The sequence below is a fragment of the Vigna angularis genome, chromosome 10 (genome assembly GCF_016808095.1).
Source record: "Vigna angularis cultivar LongXiaoDou No.4 chromosome 10, ASM1680809v1, whole genome shotgun sequence".
Taxonomy (NCBI): Eukaryota; Viridiplantae; Streptophyta; class Magnoliopsida; order Fabales; family Fabaceae; genus Vigna; species Vigna angularis.
In genome coordinates, this window is record NC_068979.1 from 28,143,750 (window position 1) to 28,166,937 (window position 23,188).

The following is a 23,188-nucleotide window of genomic DNA, read 5'->3' on the forward strand; positions in this document are numbered from 1 at the left end:
CTTTAACAATAATTAGTTAAGAATGTACTTTGATTAATTAACTTTTAACTTGATTAGGCGATAAAAAAAATACATATGATTAAACATAATAAGATTTAATTGAGAATATATTTTGGTTGAATTTATTATGAATAATTTAGAAAAGTCTTGTTTTAAACTGAGGATATACTTCGATGATGAATCTATTTTTGAAAAACAGTGAAATTATCTTATTTACTATAATTGATTTAAAATCTATTATTTGTCATTTCATTAAATTCACACTTAAACCATCTTAAATATTAATTTTATTAAGATAGATTTTTATTTTTAAATTTTATTATTTTTATTGTGTTTTACTAACTTTTTGATTAAAATTTAATAAAAATTAATTATTGAAAAATAATTTCTTATTGACTAAGAAACGACTCAGGATTAAAGACAATGTATCACCGAGCTATAAAACACCCATTTGGGGGAAAGCACCCTGTCAGTTGGGCATAACCAATTAAAGAGGCTGATACGCACCGTTAGAGGTCCTCTTGCAAATTTTGTTTCTTTTGTAAAATTAGGGTTTAGATTCTTTTTAAAAGGTGGTTTTCTTTCCTTCTTTGAGAAGACAATAATCAAACAGCAAAATCATCTTCATCTTCTCCTTCCTCTCCTATTTTGAAAATTTTCTTCTTCCTAGAGTAGAGATAGATTAGGGTTCGAGAGATAAGTGTGTGGGATTCAACTCTTCAACGTAGAGTGTTCTTGATTCAGTGAGCTAAAGTAGCCATTAAGGAAGGAGCATTACTACTATACAGTGTGAGTATTATGAGAGAGAGGTCTTGTGAGTATAAGGTGATCGTGAGACCGACACTGAAATAATTCTTTCAATACCCATACTTTTGAATTCAATACAATTTCATTCTTTTACTGTTAATTCAGTTTTAATTCTACAGTTTTTCAATTAAGAGATTAAATATGTTTTTCTTTTATCTTTCTTTCACTGTAGTTTGAATTTCTGATATAATGATTTGTTTGATTTGCTTTGTATGTTGCTTACATTTTTATTTTCTTACACTACATTCATTTTAGTTTCCAGTTTTATGCATATATTCGTTTGCACCCATTTAGGGATATTTGGTTTATTTTCAAACAATTAGGGTTTTTCAAACAAAAAGCAAGGTACTTGTTGAAGAACTGCAGTTCTAACAAAATAATCTGAAAGAATTTGAGTTTTTCTCTTACTCGATGTGATATATATATTTTCATAATATATTTTAGAAATAAGACAATAGTTATTTAGTTGTAGAATTATTTAAAGATCGAGATGTGATAAGCCCTTGCAACCAATAACATCAACCCACTCTATTTGGACAACTATTTCCCCACTCTCAACATTTCTCAATTTCAAAACCATTTCTTGGATGATGTTTTCATTTTGCCAAACGCAGTTGCTTTCTTTGGCAAGGCAATTAGTTTCATCTGGTTGAATGATCCTCACTACAGTACCATTTGGAAGGTCAGTCCATCCCATTCTCACAGACTGAACATATGGTATTAAGTCTATGTCTGCATCTCCCATTTTGTCATCCCCTGAGAATGTGTCTTTGTCATAAACTGACTGCAAAACAAAAACTTTCCCATGAAAGCATATATCAACATAGAATGTAATGCCATTAACTTTTTGTGATATTATATGAATTTTTCTTTTGGTGTTATGATTTGCATGAGACCTTACCAAACGTATCGGGGTTGTAACGTCCTTTATAGAAAGAGTCCTTTCTTGATTCCACTCAGGATTGCAGTTGTTTTTTTTAACGGAAGTCTTCAGCTTCTGCATAAATATCAGAATAATGTTCAGACACCAGAATTATCTAATGATCCAAAACTGTTGCATTGAAAACATGTGTTTGGTATTTAAAACAAGCAGCTTTTCAATCCCAAATGATCTTCCCAAAAGATAACTTTTGTGTCCCAAATTTTAAAAAATAATTTAAAATACAAATACCAATTTCTTTCTTTTTATGTGTAAATAATTGAACTGAAATAGAACGTCAAAGAGTTTAATACAAATGCTATTATATCATTTCCCGAAAAGGTTAGAGAAATTTTCTTTGTATAACTTAAAATAGACCTACGAGAAAAAGAGGATAAGAGAAAAGAATAACTCCATATTTTTTACGTGAAAAATTCATGAGACTAAGCAGTAAGATCAAAGTATGATTATAAACGAATCTTTTTTATTAAAAGTATAAAACAAATTCATTTTTTTGGATGATTTATAACTAAGAAATGATAAAAGTTCTCTTTTCTCTCTCAAATGATACTCAACTCACTACTACTCTTCAACTTACTAGTTGGATTACTTAATTACTCTTTGGTGTCTCTAACTCTCTCAAGACCCCTTTATAGTGAATGATTGAGGTTTCTAAATCAAGAATGATAATGGATATTAAACGTTCTTCACTTTTCCAAAGATGATTGTACATATCTTCAAAAGTCAAAGAAATAGTTCTAAGACCATGGAATAAACCATTTTATTATATAAGAATTGCATCCCTTAAGGAGGGACGTAAATTCCAAAATTCTCCCCCTTCCTTACTTAATTCAGGGTATCAAAGTCCTACTTCCTTGACTCTAGTTAAAATGTCAAACCAATTATCATTTGTGTGAACTTTCTTGAACAATAATAAGTCATCATTCAAAGCTTTCCCCATCCAATGATAACGAACATCAATATGATTTTACGGGAATGATAAGTGGAATTTTTAGCTAACTGAATTGCACTTTGATTGTCACAATACACCACAAAGATTTCTTAATTGTGACCTAATTCACACAAAAAATTCTTCATCCATAAAGTCTCCTTACATGTTTCACATCCTGCAATGTACTTGACTTCAATGGTTGATAAGGTGATATAGTTTTGAAGCTTTGACTGACACAACACAACTCCCCCTTCAAAAATAGTTACATATCCAGATGTGAATTTTTTGATTGGATTTTTTTTATTTACATCACCTATCATGTAAAGCATCAGTGTACGCTTTCAGTTAGATATATTATCTTTATTATTTATATTTAATTAGTTTGTTATTATTTCTTTTTTACATTTTGGGCTTAGTCTATATTTCTTTTAATATAAATAGAGGACCCTATGTGTATATTCAACACAAGGGAGATTAATCTCATAAATAGTTTTCACTATATTTAACATATCTAGCCAGGTTCTTTTGAGGAAAAATTTATGTTGCCTCAACCACTACACCAGTCGCTATCGGTGACGGTGCCATCAACTGCTGTTGGCGGCGTGGGCGTCTATCATCATTGTCTACTACCATCGTCTACCACTATAGTCTACTGCTACCACTAACGGAGTTCTAGTTTTGATCGACGATCACACGATTTTGATCATCTCGGCCAGGTGACCATTGTGTTGTCAACGATGCTTTCATCAGAGCTCCTACGCGCTTTCAACGCCTTTTGAAGTTGTGGATTTGATCCCTTTTTCGTCGTGCACGTGACACGTCTCGTCTCCTCTTAGGCAACAATTTAAAGCGTAGAGGTCACTTTTTTTCCTCTTTTAGGTTCATCGTGCATGGCCGCACGTCCCGTCTCCTATTAGGAAACTATTCAGAGCATCGAGGTCGTTCTTTTTCCTTTTTCAAGTGCCTTGATTGGAGAATCTTGGATTTTTAAGGTTTCTCTCTCCTATTCATCAATGACTTCTTTCATTGTTATTCCTTCTGACTTCTCTTCTATCACCATTGCATTTGATCTGTCTATATATGTTTTTTCTCCCGTGGCAAAGATGACTTTTGTTAGTTTATTTATAGTTGTGGTGACTATTCAACAATGACCTTTTTATCCACTGAATGTCAACAATGCATTCCTTAATGACGATTTGTAAGAAGAGATTTACAAGGAGCAACCTCTCAGATTTGTTGCTAAAGGGGAGTCTTTTGGGTTGATATTTCGTCTTTTATGCAGTCTTCGCAAATCGTTAACAATTTGGTGTCACATAAGTGCAGAAACAAATATTTTTACTAAGTCTTTATGGATTATATTAGTAACAAGCTTGGTACATACAATTTGTATGCACTAGCTTGAGGGAGAGTGTTAGATATATAATCTTTATTTTATATTTATTTTTTATCTTTAGTTAGTTTGTTATTATTTTTTATTTGTATTTTGAACTTAGTCCATATTTCTTCTATTATAAATAGAGGACCCTATGTTTATATTGAACGCAAGGTAGATTAATCTCATACATAGTTTTCACTGTATTTAACACTTTCAAAATGGGTTTTCCATTGCCAAAACTCAAGCACCTTTTGATAGTTCCCTTTAAATACCTTCTATCCATTTTACAACATTTCAGTGTTCCTTACCATGATTTGATAAGAATTGACCCACAACTCCAACTAAATAAGCACTATTTGGTCTATTACAAATCATGGCATACATATATAATGCTTTTTTTTTTATCGCAGATGAATAAGGCACCTTGCTGATCTCTAGCTTATCTTCTTCACTTGTTGCACAATGTTCTTTACTCAACTTCATGTGTCTAGCAAGTCAAACATTCAATATTGGCATTGTTGTGTCCATATTGAATCTTTTGAGTATTTTTTTCAATGTGTTTTTCTTGTGACAATTACAATAACCTCTTGGAATGATCTCTTATAATTTTTTAAGGATTTGGTTTGCAGCTCTGAAGTCTTTCATAGCTAACAACATCCTTAATGTTTTCTTCATATTAGCAATCTTCTTCTTGTCATGACCCATAATTAGCATGTAATCAACATATAATAGAAAAACAGCAAAATCATTATTGCCATACCTTTTTGTGAACACGGTGAGATTGAAATGGAAACAAACAGATGATTGAAATGGATATACAATGAAGTATGGAGACCTTAAATTTTATATATGCGTATCATCATCTAATACCAAATATAAAAATTAAAATATTTACTCATATCTATTCTCAATTAAGTTAATAAATAATGGAACTTTAACAGAAGAAAGATTAGTGTAGAAATTGCAAGTTGGAACCTGATCGCCCATGCTGACGACGACATAAGGGTCACTGGCACGTCCTTTAATGGCATCGCGAATTGCAAGATCATAACCTCTTATAATTCGAAGTTTGAGAAGTCCCAGAATACTATTGTCCATTGAAACACGACAATAACACGCAACTCCTAATGTCTACACACGTTTGCTCAATTTAAACAAAAGAAAGTGTTTGATATAATAACCCAATTCAACCCCTCACAAATTTGGAAAGCTAAACGAAACATTTCAATGGTGGTTACGTACAACGGTTTTTGATAGGTAGAATTGCTTTTAACGTCATTTGAAAACAAATGAATAAAAGGAAAAGCTAAAGGTAAATAAATATGAGTTTTATTTTGATATGTAATTAAACGTGCGATCCACCCTCGTGCTTCAATACTAGCCTCTCGCCACCCTACAACCATGGGTGCATGCCCATGCTAAGCTACACTTTCTTTTTTTGTTCTCATAAAATAACTAGATTTAGAATATAAATATAGCTTTTGCTTTTAATATTTTTTTTAGATTATATATAAACAAAGAAAGATATTAAACTTTTAAAATTTTAAAGATAACTAATATTAAGATGATTTCTTATACTTTTTCATTAAAGCAGCAATCTCTTAAAAAATATTAAGCTTGTTAAATTTTATTATAATCTATTTTCATTTTATATATACATCTTATATTTTAGTTTTTTTCTTCAGAGTTAATTAAGTTTTAAACCTACTTCAGTTAACATTTTCAATTCAACTTTTGTAATATATCAGGTACTTTTTAATCGAGTTCCTCTAATTTTTCAGTTATATATTTTCAATGAAAACAAAAATTATTTATTAATTACAATATCAATTTTTATATTGGTTATAAAATTTCATATTTTAGAATTAGAAATTGTAACTTTAATATACAATATTTTTCATATACAATATATTAGGATTATACTTTTTATAAATATAAATATTTTTATTTCTTTTATATATATATATATATAGTGTAATAATAAATTATATATATATGATTAGAAAAATTAACCAAATAATTAATTAAATAAAAATAATAATGAATAATAGTGTTACTATTATAATAATAATAATAATAGTAATTAAATTTAGTAAACAGAATAAAAGAATATAGAATATTAGTATTATAAAAAAACCTTTATATCCTAATAAATTATATATATATATATATATATATATATATATATATATATATATATATATATTTCACCAATATAATAAAAAAAAATAGGCATCAGTTATGATAGAGCACAATTACTTTATTCTAATTTATTGTATCATGAGGGATACATGTTGATGTGACAGATTTAATACGGAACAAATTTTCAAGGAGATACAATTACTTTATTTGACCACCATATCATCTATATAGACTTCCATGATATTATTATTGATGAGGCCGCCAACACTATTTATCAAGTGCTAGTATGCTGCCTTGACACATTTAGGATGAAGGGTATCACTTTGTAATACAAGTTAGCCATTTCTGTCATTTATGCAATTTGTTCTTCATTTCGGGGTACATTCTGATATGATTTTACCCTGAATATGAATCTAAAAAGTTATGTATTTGAATATGCATCTAAAAAATTAAGTAGCTCATATCCTGATGTAATTTATGTAATAATACCTATAGTAAATTAAAATTATATTTTATGTATTTTTATTATTAATTATAATAATAAGAATATATTTATTTTATGTTAAATAGTACACTTTATAATTCAATTATTATCATTATGCGACTTTTACTGTCTAATCTTCTTTTTCCACGTTTTACTAACGAATTTCCTAGTTTTTAGATATTTTACTGATTCAACAAATTTAACAGAATGGTAACCTTTACTTTTTCTTAAAAAGAAAATGACATCATTTTATCATTGAATTTTTCAAAATAACGCTCACTTTCACTTTATTTTGCTATTTTACTTTTATTTCTTATGATATAGCATCGCTTTATTAAAATTTATAAACCAGTAACTTTAGAATAAAACTAATGAAATAATGATAATTGAGTAATAAAATATGTATTCTAAATATTTACTCAAATGATAATTTAGTAAAGGTTAGCATTTATGTAATGCAAAATATTACCACGTTTTAGTCGTGCTGTAATTTTTTTCTTATTTAACAATAAAAAATAGTGCTGTGATTTAAATGTTTTTGCTTTTCTAGCGACAATCACGGTCTCAGTATGAATTTCAGGTTTGGAAGACCCGAATTCACGGTATTTTTTTTATCAATTTTTTTAAATTTCTATTTAAATAATTAAATCAAACTATTTGGAAATTATTTAAATGTTAAACTATCTATACTATTATGGAAGAGTCGTTTTTGGTGTATATATTTTTTTTACCTTTTAAATAACTATTTTTAAATTACAATACTAAATTTATCAATTTTATTCTTTAAATGAATTTTGTAAAATTAATATTTCTTATATCACTTTTGTCTAAAATTTAATTTTTTTAATTAAAATGATTATTTATAATAAATTTGTAAAACCTATTTATATTTTTTTATAATTATAAAAAAATTATTATTTTTGTGACTAATTAATTAAATAAAACTATTTCATACAAAGTTATAAATATTAAATTATTAAATTTAGTCAGTTAATTAATAAGTATTAAATTATAATTTTAATAATTTTTTAAGTGTAATTAAAAGTATTCAAATACACACAAACCTATATAGTACAAAGATCCAAACACATTAACTATTTTTATTAAGGTAATAAATCCTCATACTATAAAATAAAATGCAAAATCATATTATATACACTTTTTCAACTAACAAAGTCAAATATCTCTTCTTTCTCTTTTTTTCTAGTCAAAGAATTTCTCCTCCATAACTTCAATTATGTTTCCTTTAACCTTATTTATATAATAATAATAATAACTAGTACAAATTCAAACCATATTTATATAATTTTAAGTCCAACTATATACCATTATACAAACTTCATAAGCAACTCTCCTTTTCATTGATTTTCCATCCACACGTTAAATTTCAAAACAACGTCGTTTTTCTCACACAAAAATAAATAAAAAAATAAAAATACAGCATTAAATGTTGATTTTAAATTTACACTTTATAATAATAGATATTTTATATAAAACGGTAGCTGTATCTTTCATTATTGAAAGAAAGAAAAGGAGTGATTAATAATTTAAAAAAACGAAATAAATGTTTGATGCGAGCTTACTCAAAAAATATCCGTACGATTGCAACAGTTTCGGTTTGAAATAGATCCAGCCCAAGCCTGACCTCACCAAACCCAAATGCGAATTTGAGTTCAATCCAAACGCTTCTTCTGCTCCCTTGTTTTCCCTTTGTATAAATACCCCTTTCTTCATCATCCTCTTCCACGCCCTAATCGCAAAGCCAATACCAAAACGCTCCAATTCCCTTTAGATCGTTCCCTCGTTGTGAATGGTAGAAACCTCGTCCTCCTTCGGTTTCATGCGCTCCCTTTCCCCATCAAGGGCGAGCGCTCCCTCCCATTCCTTCCTATTCGCCTCCTGCAAACAAGGCTGGTACTACCGCTGCCTCGGCGTCGACCCCTAAATTCCAACACATCCAATCAAGTTCCCAGTTTTAACAGAAACACAACCCTCACCAGCTTCCTTTTTCAGATCTCGAAATTTCGGATCCTTCTTTTTCGTCTACTTTCTTTCTTTGTTTGTTTGTTGTGTTTGGGGCACGATGTTGTTGTCCAAGCAGAAGAAGAACCAGAACCCGAACGTGAGGAGGTTCCTCATCAGCATCAACGTGCTGGGGAGTGCAGGGCCCCTTCGCTTCGTCGTCAACGAGGAGGAGCTCGTCGCTGCGGTCATTGAGACCGCGCTCAAGAGTTACGCCCGGGAGGGGCGCCTTCCTCTGCTTGGGACCGACAACGCTGGATTCTCTCTCTATTGCCCTCATCTTGGGCCTGATGGTAATTTCCCCCGCAACTCCTCACAAACAACGTGTTTCTTGTTCTCATTTACAATATTCCTTGTCATTTCATCACGCCTTTTTCATGATTAATTAGGATTTTGAATTTTTTTTTTTTTCAGAATTTTCTCTGAAGATTATTCTTGTTTTATGTGAAAATGAATTGGTTTAGGTTAACAATGAATTGATGAATTAGGTTATGAAAGAAGATAATTCAATACTTTCATGTTGTTAAATTAGAGACTCTTTTTTTATGTTCTCTACAGGACCTAAATCAATTTTTGTTTTTTATTTAAAATAAATAAATTTACTGCATCCAGCACTTTCAGAAGCTTAGTTTACTGTTAACGCATACATTCAAATGGTAGATTGAGAATTAAAGATGAATTCTGTATTTGATTATTGGGCTAGATTTTGATACATTGTTGTATTTTTTTCTTTGTCTTGGCAATGAATTTGATTCGATCATTCGCATGATATTTGGTTTGGGGAACTGATAATTTTAGTTGGATTCTGGATTTGGTTCTTGGATCATTTGGATAAGTTGTTGTACACGTTATTTTCTTTTATATCGGTGATTATTCGGATTGGATTATCATCTTTTAACAGAGAAGTCCTAATTAGGATATTGGGTTTTGAATTGTGGTGGAAATAGGAAAGCAAACATGATAATTTATTATTCTGGTTTTGATGTTGATAGCTCTGAGTCCGTGGGATACAATTGGATCACATGGAGCGAGGAATTTCACGCTTTGCAAGAAGGCGGAGAATGCGAAGGAGACAGCAGTTGATAACGGAAGAGGGCCGACTGCCGGACTTCCACGGAGGGGAAGTGGCACCTTGAGGTCTTGGCTCAACAGGTCCCTCAACCTTAAGATCTATTCCCATTAATTAATTCAATCAAATTCAAGTTCAAGTTGGGGACAATTTTTGTAATGTTTTTTTCATCATCGTCGTGGTCATTATTATTATTATTATTTTTGTTTTTTTTGTATTTCGACATATGATATTATGTTTCACCTTTGATATGTTACTGTCATTGGTAACCATAGCCTGATGCACTTTTAAAACTATTGCATCAATAAAGTTGTTTTTATTTTTTGGTTGATTTTAGCTTGTGATTACACTCCAAGTTGTGACAAATTGAGAATTGGATGCATTGAATGGACGATTGTTTTACATCGTCTATTGGATTTTGCAAGACACGTGTTTGACCAGCCAGCTCATGACTTAAATTTACTTTCAAATATGCTGTGGGTTGGTGAAACAAATTTGGAAGATAGCAAAGGAGATCTCCCAGCTTTTGTTTTTGGTTTCATAGCAGTGCAGGGGCTAAAGTATTCTTTAGAACATTTATTTTCTTTATTAATAAAATAATTTATTCATTTTATTATTGCTATTATTATTGGTTGTTGTTATTTTAGAAATAGTACATATAGCAGATATTAAAAACCAGAATTATAAGGTTATTCTCTCTCAATAGTCGTTTAACTTTTTTAGGAGCGTTTGGTTTAGGGTATTCATGGCTTAATCCGACAGAAGAGAAATGTAAAATCAATATAAGAACAAAACTATGAATTAAAAAGTATATAAAGTGAAAAATAATTCATGAACACTAGAAAGATGCATGTAACATTTAATATATATTATTTGAAGTAATAAGAAGAGGAAAAAATAAATATAAATAAAAATAAAGATATATAGATATCACTATTCTATAAAAATTACAATAAAAAAAAGGTTGCACATTTTGTAAAAGTCGGCATTATTAAGGGAGAATTGTATGAGTATGAGATCCAAACTATATTTGATAAAAGAGAGGTGATGCACTCACAGCATCAATAAAACAAATCTATTTAAAACTTCATTTCGTTTGATTTGAAACACTAATGTAAAATATCTTATTGTTATATATTGTTAGAGTGAGTTGTCAAATTAATGTTTTTTATTTGACAGTGTAAGATCAGGAAATTTATACAATTATATATATAAATTTAATTTTTGAAATATTAGTAATTAATAAAATAAGTTAAAGTGTCTAGTAGAAGTATTTACTCAAGTGTCTAGTAGAAATATTAGTAGGAGTTATTATGGTATATAATTGTGGGTGGTTTTATTCTTTTAATGTCTTATTTGTTATATGAATTGTAGAGTATGATCTGAATAACTATGAAATGGTTATGTAATCAGCGAATTGAGTTTGGATTAGTGGTAGTATGTGCTGTGTGCTGATTGTGTGTGGCGTTTAGGATTAGGGCTTGAACCTTGAGCAAAAGTGTGTTTTAATTTTTGGATTTGCCTTCGTTTTGCTCTTTTTTACCCATCTGCTTTTGGGCCGAAACCCACGAGGAAGAGAACTCATTCACTTCTTCCTTCGAGAGTCAACTCTTGTCCTTCTCCTTCCCTTTTCTTTGATTCTTCGAGACTTGGAAACCCTAGGGCTTAAGGGCATGGTGTGGCCAGGGAGATTGAGGGCCATTAAGGTGCGAGAAAGAAATAGAAATGTGAGTGACTGAGAGAAAAAGGGAGATTCCTTCGATTTTTTCTTAGGGGGAGCATACGGAGGAGAGTTTTGCTAAGTGGATCAGTGAAGCATAGGAGAAGCGAAGTGGAATCAGGTGAATGAGTGAGCACAGAGGTTGAACAGTAGGCGTTCAAAGGAGTTCGGGGTTAAGGGTTTCAATTGCAAGAAGATTTCAGACAAGGTATGGGGAGCTAGCTCGTTTGTAATTCAATTAATTTATTGAATGCGTGTTTGATAATGAACCATTGTCATATTGGGTAACTTGTGAATTTCGAATTGATGCTTTGGATTGATTAATGGAATGATTCCACTTTTCGTTTGTACTCTGGAAACAAATTGTAATTTGGATTTGCACTGCTTTTAATCTTTGCATATTTGATATTTTCGTTATTTTGTTATGTGGTTTGTAATTATACGTGAAGGAGTATAATTTTCTCTTATATGAGTTGTCCATATATGTCTCAATTTAGAACGTGAAAATGCATGTTTTAGGTGTTGGAATGGGTGGATTTGAGGTGAGTTTGGGTGCAGGACAATAGCTTAGCTAGTGTGGCAGTGGAGGACTGGGTGGGTTTAGTGCAATTGGGTGTTTAAGATTGGGTTAAGGAAGGGTGAGTAACTGGTGCAGAATTCCCAATAGTTGTAGGGTTTGTCCTATTGCTTTGACTTACTAAAGGCAGTGTAAAATGCTCTCGGGTGTAGCATTTAATTGGCTAAATCTTGGAGCCTTAAGTGTGAGGGAGTTGGTGCACAGTTTTAGAGTGAAATTGTGAGCTAGTTAGAGTTTCAATGTGAGGTATAGGAGCTGTTTTAGGAGTGTTTTGTGCAAATGCAAATTGTGAAGTTTAGCACCAAAGAAGCCCACAGGTGAGTGGTCTAGGAGTGGTCTGCAGCTTTAAATTACATAGTCTAGTATTTTTTCTACGGTCCAATGTGGTAAGCAATATATATATGTGGGTTTAGGATTTAGAGCTTAAAACTATGCAGATTAGCATTATGCTTGTTCAATATAGGGAATTTCCAGAGGCTGGTCTGCAACATTAAACTTTTAGAACAACATCAAACCAGTTCGATTAGGTAGGTACATTAGGTATGTATTGCAGCGTGGAAAATGTCCATTCTAAATCCACTTTAGCATTACCTTGAAAGGCCTAGTTTTCTTTTGAACGTGTGGTTGTTGACTATTATCACCAAAATGAATGCTCACTTTTCTGCATGCATTATAGAGTTGTTTTAGCTTGATTGGCTGTCAAACATTGCTGAAATAACTTGGATTTGTTCTAGATGCTTTTGACGCTGGTTTTCAGGTTATTGTGTTGACCTGGTGGCTGTTTTATATTTTCTTGTATAACTCCAGTTTGACATGGGAGTTCTGACACTGGTTGTGTGCTTTAGGCAGCAGAAATGTTGTAGCTAGCTGCTGTTTTTCCCATGACTATAATTGGCTGCATTTTATTAATTGATTTCAAACTACTATGAGGTTGTATGTGCTGTTTTGTGTGCTTCGGCAACAGGATTCCTATAGCTGGTTCGTGACATTAGTACTTGAATTTGGTTGATAATAATTTAAGGATTTCCCCCATATCTTATAAGATTTATAAATGGTTTTGATGTGGTAATGTCATGGGGTACCTTGTTATTATTTGATAGTGTTGTCTTCTAATGTATGAAACCCAACTTGTTGGTGAAGTTATATGCACTCGTTGGTAATAAGTGGTGTTTCATTACTTTGGTTTGAATAGATTATGCCGCTGGCTTGTTGTGGATTTGATCTTTTTAAACTGCTATCGTACTATTCATACATACTTTGAAGTTGTATGCGGGGTTGGGTATTTTTAATACTCGTTCTAATTTGTGTGATATACTTGATGCTCTTGAATACCTCGATTTGTGTGGTTATGTGTGATTAGTGATTGTGGTCAAGAATAGTGGCTGTGGGCAAGGTTGAAGTTGTGTCAGTCAATGTGTCATAGTGATTGAGGTTAGAACCCTGAGATACCTTGAGTGTTACTTTTTTCGTTGCATAAGAGCAAAGAGTGATTGGTGGTGAAGTTTGGTAATACTTGATGAATTTGAGGGTTCTCTTTCGCTTGTGCAACGCAGTGGGAAGATGTCCTCTTTCGTTTGTGCGAGGCAGTGGAAGAGGATGGGTTATGAGTTGTGTGGTAGTGATTTTCATGATCATTATTTAGTTTATTGAGAGAGTCATGGTGTTGAACCAGCCACACGGTAGAAAGGTAGTCACATTTGAGGGATAGAAAGGTGGATCTCTTTGTTTTTTAAGAGTCGGTGGAAGAGATGAGTCACTTTGTCCATGAGGGTCAGTAGAAGAGACTGAGATTCGAGTTCTATCATTTTCTCTTTCAAGGGGTACAAAGGAATAAATGTCTCACCCGTAGGTCTTGGCTCATGCTGAGTTTAGTGCATATGGGAGCGATTTGGAGTGTTTACTCATAAGCTTTGAGGAGCAACGGAGACAGATCCGAAGATGTGGTGGAAGACCACTTGAATTGTCCTATTTTGGTAAATAGGAATGGTACGGTGAAGTATGGAAGTTGACATAAATTTATAGAGATGATTGGTATTGACGCTAGTTGCTTTTAATGGACATGTTTTGTGGAGCTAATGGGTTGATCATGATTCTTTTTAAGGGAGTGTATTGTTTGTTAATGTATCGTTTGTTATAGTCTTACTGTGTATTGATGTTATTTGATGTAATAGGATTATGGTAAGGTCTTAACAATTGAGATATAAATACTTGTTTGTGTGTGTGCCGATGTTTATATAACATATATGTTCTACGAGAACAGATGCAGATATTTCAAGTGCTGATTAGATGCTGATTAGATGCTTCGGAGAGGGGAATTGTTATCTGGGATTCCATATGAAATATATTTTTTAGGAAAATAATTTTAAGAATTTATGTATTGGTTTACCATTGAATTTTAGTATTTGGTTTTGTAAATATTAACATTTGGATTTGTTAAATATATTCAATTTATGCTTTTCAGGATTTTGACAGTGTTGCAACAAGGTTTTTTAAGTTTATTTAAAGTTTTTAATAGCGTTTTAATGACTCCCAGGTATTCTCTAGTGTTACACAGTAATAGTTGTTAGTTGCGTATTCCAAATGTCTCAGGAAATATGCTAAAGAAGTTCAAACATTATTCCTTTCACCTGGTGTTTTGGTGAACCATATTTGCCAGAAGAAAAAGTGCAAATGCCTTGCAAATATCATATTGAACTCTTCAACTGCGTGACATTTATCACTTTTTGATTGCACTCGTCATCCTTTTATTCTTCAACGAGATTTCCACATTTTAGGTTTTGTTTGGTAAAGCTTAATAATAGTTGAAAAAGGAAATGAGTAGTTATTTTGTAATTTTTATATCTTAAAAGTTACATTTATTTAAATCTAATCGTCTCACTATAAAAGTAAAAATAAAAATACTTGTAAAATTAAATTACTCAGATAAATTTACTTTTAAGGGTAGAAATTACTTATGTGCAAAAACATGCATTTAAACTTTAATTTAATTTTAAATATACTAAAATAATTTGAATAATAAAATAATTTTTGAAAATATATAAAGACAAACTTAAATATATTTGTTGTTCTATAAAATTAATATGCTTAAATTTTGATTTTATAAAAAAATTATTTCTCTAATAAGGTTGAAACTTTTTTAATATGTCAAAAGTAAATATCTAAAAGAGTTTCAAAGATAAATGAGTGTTTGATTTTCTTTACCTTGTAGGAAGGCCTCATGTATTTTGAATATCAAATAGATTGGTAAGAATTTTAAGTGTCTCAAAAGTGTAAAACTCTCTGTATTCTTATTTTAGATATCTTCTTCTATTAATCTTCAATATAATTACTCTTTCTTCTTCAATTTTAAGGTTGTGTTCTTGTATTTTCTTATCTTATTTTTTTATTTTCACTTTATAACTTTTTTTTTCTTTGTTTTTTTCTTGACTCGTGTATTTGATAAAGAACTATCTTGTAAAGATATATAAGAAAAACTTAAAAAAACATTTACAATTTAAATGATTTACAATTGAAAGGATTTATGGGTTATTGTCTTAAATATTGACTAATTACACAGAGGTTTATTGTAATCGAACATGAATGATCCCTTGTCAACAATCATCTCCCTTATAATCAATTATAACAAGTTCATTAATTAAAACAGAAATACATTTAAAAAAAATCCATTAAACTACAAGACAAAACATTGGAATAAATTTTAAAATAATAACATATGAAACTTTACTTCAAACATCTTCAACCGTGATACTTTGGCATATGTAGTTTATTTAATAAATGTTTTCTATTCATTAAACACACAACAATCATTTCACAAGTCAATAAACTGAATTTCAATATCCATTTTTGACTTTTATTTTATTTTATTATTATTCTTTTTCAAAATAACAAAAATCTGACTGTATATGTAACCTTAATTCGAAATTTATTTTCTTAAAAATTTATTAAAATTATTTATTTTTGTTGAACAACCTTATTATCCTTAACTCTTTTTAATTATTATACAAATCTTTTTCAATTTTTCATCCATATAACTTTAAACGATAAAAATTGGAAACTATAAAAAATAGTACGATTAGAAAATAAAATTAGATGTATAACAATATATAATATTTTATTTTATAATAATTATTTAACTTAATTAAATATAATATTTTACAATTTAATTTAAAAATATTAATTCAATGATACAAACACTTAACTAATATTATACTTTATATTAATTGATTTTTAATCTATAATTTCTATAAATACACAAATATAAGAGTAATTAATTAAGTTATTCTTTCTTTTTACAAATACTTTTATAATTTAAAAATTGTAAATGAAAACATCTAAAATATCAAATTAATGCTGTATTACACTATACATATATTCCAATATAATAAATCATCCAACTATATATATTAAAAGTTTTCTCAATTATACAAAAAAAAATTATTTTTTTGTTCCTTTACCTTTTCTAAGTTTAGCGGTTGTGTTGCGATGTAACATCTCAGATATAGGTCTAGGTGCTCTGGTCTTCACATCAAATGCTCTCACACAAACAAAACCTGCAAAATTCATATATTTTTAACAATATATAATTTTATAGTTATATTTAACATATTAATAAGTAATAATTAAATAGTTTCTTACCATTCCAAAAACAATCTTGAATTTGACCCAGAGACAAACCTATAAAAATATATATATATTTTATCACAAACAGTATAGTATTTATAATCATATATTAATTTAATGAATTTAGTTACCTCGCATGATTGATGAAACAGTCGTCCCAATATAAACTATTCGTTGATCTAAGTTCCATAACCACTTTCTTGGTACATTGATAGGATGTATCATTGAAGCATAATCAACAAACACCTGAAACATAATTAACAAAAATGAAAAAAATTAGCATAAATATTACAAAAACTAACCTAAATTTTAAAACATTTCAACAATACTTACTTCGTTAACTTGAAAATACGTCCCATTAAGTGGAAAACGACTCCTCATAGCACTTCGACATGGTATCTGTTTATAAATTATAAATTATAAATTATAAATTATTAATTATTGAATATAATTTATTTATTTTTTTGAAATCTTAAATTTAATTACCAAAAGAGTTGCAGGAATAGTAAGTGTATTTGCTTCCTCGTCCAAATTTGATTCACATGAATCTTCTAATTCACCTGAATAAACATAAAGTATAAAATTAATATTTTACTATAAAATAAATGTTTTATAATATAATAAATAATTTTACGTCATAATAATATACCTCTATCCCATAATATTAGGAGATAAGGGCAAGGATCATCTGCTTGCCTTTGTTCACACTGCATATATATTCTTTTGTGTTAAAAACATATATAAAAAATATTTTATTTTTAAAATAGAAGAACAAACCTGCATCGCCGACAACAAAGGATGATTATCTGGAAGAACATAACTACAAGAAAATTAAAAACAAAATATCAGATAACATTTTTTTTAAAATATAATATTTAAATTGAATGAGAAACTTACACTAAACGCTCTGTTTTTAGACGACTAACATCCTTCATTTTTTGCATAGGAATATGATCTGCATAAGATGTAATTATAGCTTTGGATAGACTGATATCTTCCTTAGATTCTGAATTATAATAATCTTTTGAAATGTCTTCAATGTCTTTACAATCATCTACATGTTCTGGTGATGGTGGATGCTCAATGGTAGGTTCACATCTTTTTGGCTCATAAATCAGACATGTTGGTTCAGGTAAAGCAAATTTTGATACTGTTTTATCTTCGTAATCTAGCTTTGATTCCGGCAAGGCTAATTTTTCTCTATATAAGTACAATATTATTGAATTAGAATAAATAAATGTACACTTATGTATTAGAATTTATATAAAATGAAATTTTTACCTCGAAAAAGCACTTGCAAAATATTTACAATCACTTTTCAATGGACAAGCATTACAATTTGGCTTTTGTTTTGTGCAGAAGACCTGAAAATAATTTTAAATGATCACGTGACTCTTATAAATAAAATAAAAAATCTAAAATAATAATATAATAATCATATTTACCTTTCCAAAAGTTATGAGTTGATAATGCAATTCATACCTGTTAAAAGTAATATATGAAAAATAATAAAAAATAATTAATTTAAGATGTGTAGATTAGGATGCCATCCTTACAATTGAGGCGGATCAAGTGTGCATAACCGTGGCCAAAGGTATTGTTGAATTTTATCTGAATCAGGAAACCTATACATTAAAAAAGTTAAATTAAAGTAATTAATAAATAGGCTAATAAATATCCATAAATTAATAAAAATTGAATGATGGAAACTTACATCTCTAAATTATGTATTTGAATATATTCTGGCAATGGTTGGATGGGAACCCATCCTAAACGGACAACAATTCTTGTAACATTTATGTCCACCTTAATATTAACAAAAAAAACAATTATGTTATATACACAAACATTTTTTATATACAATTTAAAAATAATTAATTTGTATTTAATAAAAAGAATTACCGGAAAAGCAGTGTGATGGAGGGCTAAAAGTCTAACGCACTCAACACTCTTTAATCCCAATCCTCCTATGGCCAACAGATATTCTCTATAACAACAGTGATTATGTTTATAATTAATAAAGTCATAATCATAAATAAATTTTTAACAAATGAAATAAGTGTTTTAAACTTACTTTACGTCTTTTGGTGGAGCATATCTTAACCATTCCAAGTCTAGGCTTCCGTTGGATTCCATCAAACTCTTAAGTAAATCCTGTAAAAATAATTTATAACAAAATGATTATTTTATTAATAAGAGAATGAAATTAAATAAAATAATAAGAAAAAAAGGTGATATACCTGTATTCTTTCTCCTATGATATTATGCTGACCTCGAGCTGCTATAGTTTGTGCAACTTCTCTTTTTTTTGCAACTCTCACTGCTTCCCAATCCACAGAATCCATATAATCTTCACTTCGATAATTTTTAGTATATATTTTTCTTAATGAATCCCAATATTCTCTCTTTTTTCTCATCTCTTCTTCTTCTTCTTTTGTTTTCTTTTCCTTTGACTTTTTCTCATCAACAACGTTTGTCTCTTCACTTCTTACATTAGTTGTTCCTTTATCATCAATTTTGATAGAACTTGACTCATTTTTATCTTCATCTTCTTTCTTTTCTTTTTCATCTTCTTTTTCTTCTTTTTCCAGATTCCTTTCTTTTTTCTCTAAAGAAAACTTTGAAGCAAGTGACATGAACGCGGAGCTTCACCAAAGATCATAAGTAAACATAAATAAGCAATTTGAAATCAAGGATTTAAATGGGTTTGTTTAAAAAATTATATATTTCATAAACATTTTATAATAAAATGAAAACATCAAATTATTCTTGTTTGTATAATAAATTTCTTAGACAAACACATACATTAAACAAAAAATAATTAACTTTACCTTGATAAATAGTCAGCCACATTTTGTGTTAAGAAGACTCCTATCACAGAATCCAAAACTGAACCTTTCCATGGTAGAAAACGTCTGTCTCCTGTCAAGTTATCACCAACCAAATAAAAAAAATAAAAACAGTATCAAATTTGCTATCATTAATAATTTTTATATTCACATCATAAATCATTAGTAAAAAAACGCAAAAAAAAAAACTCCATATGCAAAACAATAATAAAATAATACATATATAACAAAAGTTTTCCATTTTATAAATTTATTATGGGTAATATTTTTTTCTCACATAGAGAGAAACATAATAATATTATATTTTGAATTTGGATAACACGATTCCATAAAATAATTGGTATAAATTATAGCTTCTTAATATATAGTGTAACAAAATTAAAATTTTGAATAAAAAGTAAACAAAAAGTTTATCAATTGTAATACTTTACCAATATACTCCAACTACAAAATTAATACCTTACACACATATTCTATGTTAATATTAAAAGTAACTCTCAATTAAGATAGTAATTATTAAGCCAATAATGTTTTAATAACAAAATAAATGTTTTAATGGTAGACACTAAAATATTATTCAAAAGATTACTTGTAGAGCATGTTTTAGAAAAATACATGAATTCTTCTAGATATTTTGAAGACTATAGTTGGTAAGGTTCTATTTCTATATAAAAGTTAATCTTCACTAACAATAAATAGTTAACAGAGCTAAAACATGTTATGTTTCCTTATGAACTGAGAGTTTGTTAAATAACATGTTTAATTTCTATTATTTTAGCTTAGTTTTAAACAAACTCAATTTGACAGGGATGACTCTCTATTCTAAACTGATACTTTAGTTGTCTATGAAAATAGAACTCATGACAATTGATATCTGATTAATTAAAATTAAAAGGATTCTCTCAGATTTCCAGTTAATTTAATAAAATGAATAAAAAATATTTGGATAACTATGAAACCAAAAAACATAAACAAAAACAAACCTTGAATGAAATGCATGTGATCTATGAATGATTCAACCTTGCATTGATATATTTTTCTGATGTTTTCCCAATATTTTCTCTTCATCTCATCATTCTCATCATGCCCTTTTTCCTGCTCCAGCAACTTCCACACTCTTGATGTTTCCTCATCAAGTAAACTATCATTTAAAGCTGACTTTTTGTAAAGAACCAATTTTCGAGAGTCTTTGCAGTTATCAAGCTCATTGATCTTTTTACTTTTACCTTTTTTCATCAAAGAAGAAAATTTCTTGATTCTATTTATCAGCATCTTATTCTTGAAATTGCTATCATCTACACTGAAATCTACCTTTTGTCTTCTCTTTCTACTGAACCACTTTGATCTCCTTTTTTCAATAGGGGTCAAGAATTTTAGCAAATGCAATCTTCTTTTAAGGACTCTCTTTTTCTTGAACAAGAATGGAAATTCTGATCCAATTTGTTTCTCTTTTAGTAGACATAAACCTGATAAAGATGACATTTTGTGATAACTTTGCACTGAATTGTGTTGAATGCCTATTTCGTTGCTAGCATTTGAAGAATCTTCATTGAACAACTGCCTCTCGCAAGAACCACCCCTTCTTATGTTATTTTCTCTTTGTTCCGGGGTTGAAGGTTTTGGAGTCTTACTTTTGACTTGAGATTTTTTTCTTCTTTTAGGTATTTGAGACACCAATTTAGGTCGAAACACCTTCTTTTTACCTTTGCTGGGCAATTGATCATTAGTATCTTCCCTCTTCTTTCTCTTCTTTGAAAAAGAAGGTAAACCAAATTCATCTGTGTAGAAAAAAAGAGTTAAAACATTAAAATAAGTATTTTTAAGCTTATATAGAAATGAAAGATTTTTATAAAGGTAAAACCATTTATCAATGATCATGGGAAGCACAATTCTGCACAATTATGTTCATTAAACCAAATCACCACAAAGCAAAGCATGTGCTGTTCATTTAAAAACCATATTGGAGTACCGCAAAATCCATAAAAAGCTATTGAAAAATGCAGATAACTTCATTTTAAGCTCAAAATTCTAAATATATATTCAGCTAATATGCCAAAATGATATGACCAATTACAAAAGCAATGTAAAGACCTAAATTTCTCACCTTCCACATCTTTATAAAAGAATACAATTTATAGTTAAACCATGAAAAATTAAGAATTGAGCAACAGTACCTCTGACATCATGTTCCATAACGAGTTTGGACTTTGCAAAAGTCTCAGAATTGGATGCATCTTTGTTTTCAACATTCTTCATCATATGTTCTAAGTATGGATGATTTTGGAGTGGAATAGTGTGATAGAAACAAAGATAAAACGTTGTTTATCTCACCGAATTTGAAAGTCAGTTAGGATTATAATTCTAATATTTATTTTTAATTTATATTTTTTTAAACAAATTGGTATTCTATATTTTCTTAATATTCTAATATTATAATAACTGTATTTTGTATTTTTTCTAATATTATATCAATTATTAATTATTAATTTAAATATACTTTTAGTGATACAAGACTTTAAATTAATGCCAGTTTTTATTTTTGTTTGATTGAAAGATAGATATGAGAATTTATTAAAACCATAATATTTCAGTTTAAATTTTAGTATTTAATATTATAATTATAACTTGTATCTTTTGGAATATGATAATAATTATGAATTATTATTAATATATTTTAAAATTCTTTCTTTTTATTATAATCTTAATAAAAATTAATAATGTTTATTTTATATTTAAAGTGATATCTAACCGGTTATATATGTAACTCTATGTGTCTTAGGTGGTATAATGACTTTAGGTAGCACAGCTCATTTCTCTCATTTAGAACTAGACAAAATAGACATTGATATGATTATATGTTTGCATTTTATAAAATTAAAAAATAATTTTATTTATTATTAAATATTTCAATTAATAATTTATAAAAAAATAAATTATTTGAAAATTTAATTGGTCCTATTCGCTTATTGAATGTAAAAATATAAAAAGATAAATTGATTGAAACATGTATAAAAATTAATTGTATTTAGAAGGTAGTTGTTTAAAGGCTTAAACATATATTTTACTGTTTTGAAAAAATTGAATGTGTCTAACTAATTATTACTTTTTTTTACGTGGTGAATGATTTGTAGGTTGTTATATATTGTTAATTTTTTTTCTGATGTTCCTTAGTTAATAATTATTAAAAATATTAAATTTATATAACTTATTTTTATATTTAAATTCTTGTTAAATAAATTAGTTTGTTAAGAAAATAATATTTAAACAATTTAAAAATAAAATAATAAGATAAAGGTTGTTTTTATTCTCATTAGAATAAAAGTACAAAAATCATTATTATTTCCAATGTTTTGATCTTTTCTTTAAGAGAAATACTGATATTTTTTTTAAAACAATAAAACTTAAATTGAAGAATAAATTTAGATATTTTAATTATTGTATCAAACAAATTTTAAAACTGATAAATATTATAGGATTTCTATATCTCTTTTGAAATCAACAAATGATTTTTCTATTAAAATGACATTTTTTTATTATTAGTGAGATATTTTATATATGAAATATAACCTTTGATAAAAAAAAAAGTTCAGTCAGAGTATAAAAAATCCAAATTATTCATACTCATATTATTTTAAAAGCGTAGATGTTTAAA

At 28.7% G+C, this 23,188-nt stretch overlaps 3 protein-coding genes across 3 annotated transcripts; 1 reads left to right on the plus strand and 2 right to left on the minus strand.

Moving 5' to 3' along the window:
• Positions 1 to 1,285: 1,285 nt before the first annotated feature.
• LOC108335597 (protein C2-DOMAIN ABA-RELATED 9) lies at positions 1,286 to 5,151 on the minus strand. Its single transcript, XM_017571626.1, has 3 exons — positions 5,029 to 5,151; positions 1,709 to 1,804; positions 1,286 to 1,591 (listed from the first exon to the last, which is right to left on the minus strand). The coding sequence occupies exons 1-3, from the start codon at positions 5,149 to 5,151 to the stop codon at positions 1,286 to 1,288; spliced, it is 525 nt and encodes a 174-aa protein (XP_017427115.1).
• Positions 5,152 to 8,330: 3,179 nt separating this feature from the next.
• LOC108335061 (uncharacterized protein At4g22758) lies at positions 8,331 to 10,101 on the plus strand. The gene is made up of 2 exons (XM_017570986.2): positions 8,331 to 8,994; positions 9,694 to 10,101. Exons 1-2 carry the CDS (start codon positions 8,763 to 8,765, stop codon positions 9,882 to 9,884), a joined length of 423 nt encoding a protein of 140 aa, XP_017426475.1. The 5' UTR covers positions 8,331 to 8,762; the 3' UTR covers positions 9,885 to 10,101.
• Positions 10,102 to 16,501: 6,400 nt separating this feature from the next.
• LOC108334963 (DNA glycosylase/AP lyase ROS1) lies at positions 16,502 to 21,792 on the minus strand. The gene is made up of 19 exons (XM_052870060.1): positions 21,711 to 21,792; positions 20,520 to 21,314; positions 19,519 to 19,609; positions 19,283 to 19,333; positions 18,928 to 19,042; positions 18,762 to 18,841; positions 18,590 to 18,674; positions 18,402 to 18,493; positions 18,244 to 18,312; positions 18,133 to 18,169; positions 17,969 to 18,051; positions 17,585 to 17,887; positions 17,465 to 17,507; positions 17,337 to 17,394; positions 17,174 to 17,247; positions 17,021 to 17,086; positions 16,819 to 16,933; positions 16,703 to 16,741; positions 16,502 to 16,617 (listed from the first exon to the last, which is right to left on the minus strand). The coding sequence occupies exons 1-19, from the start codon at positions 21,790 to 21,792 to the stop codon at positions 16,502 to 16,504; spliced, it is 2,394 nt and encodes a 797-aa protein (XP_052726020.1).
• Between the last annotated feature and the right edge of the window lie 1,396 nt (positions 21,793 to 23,188).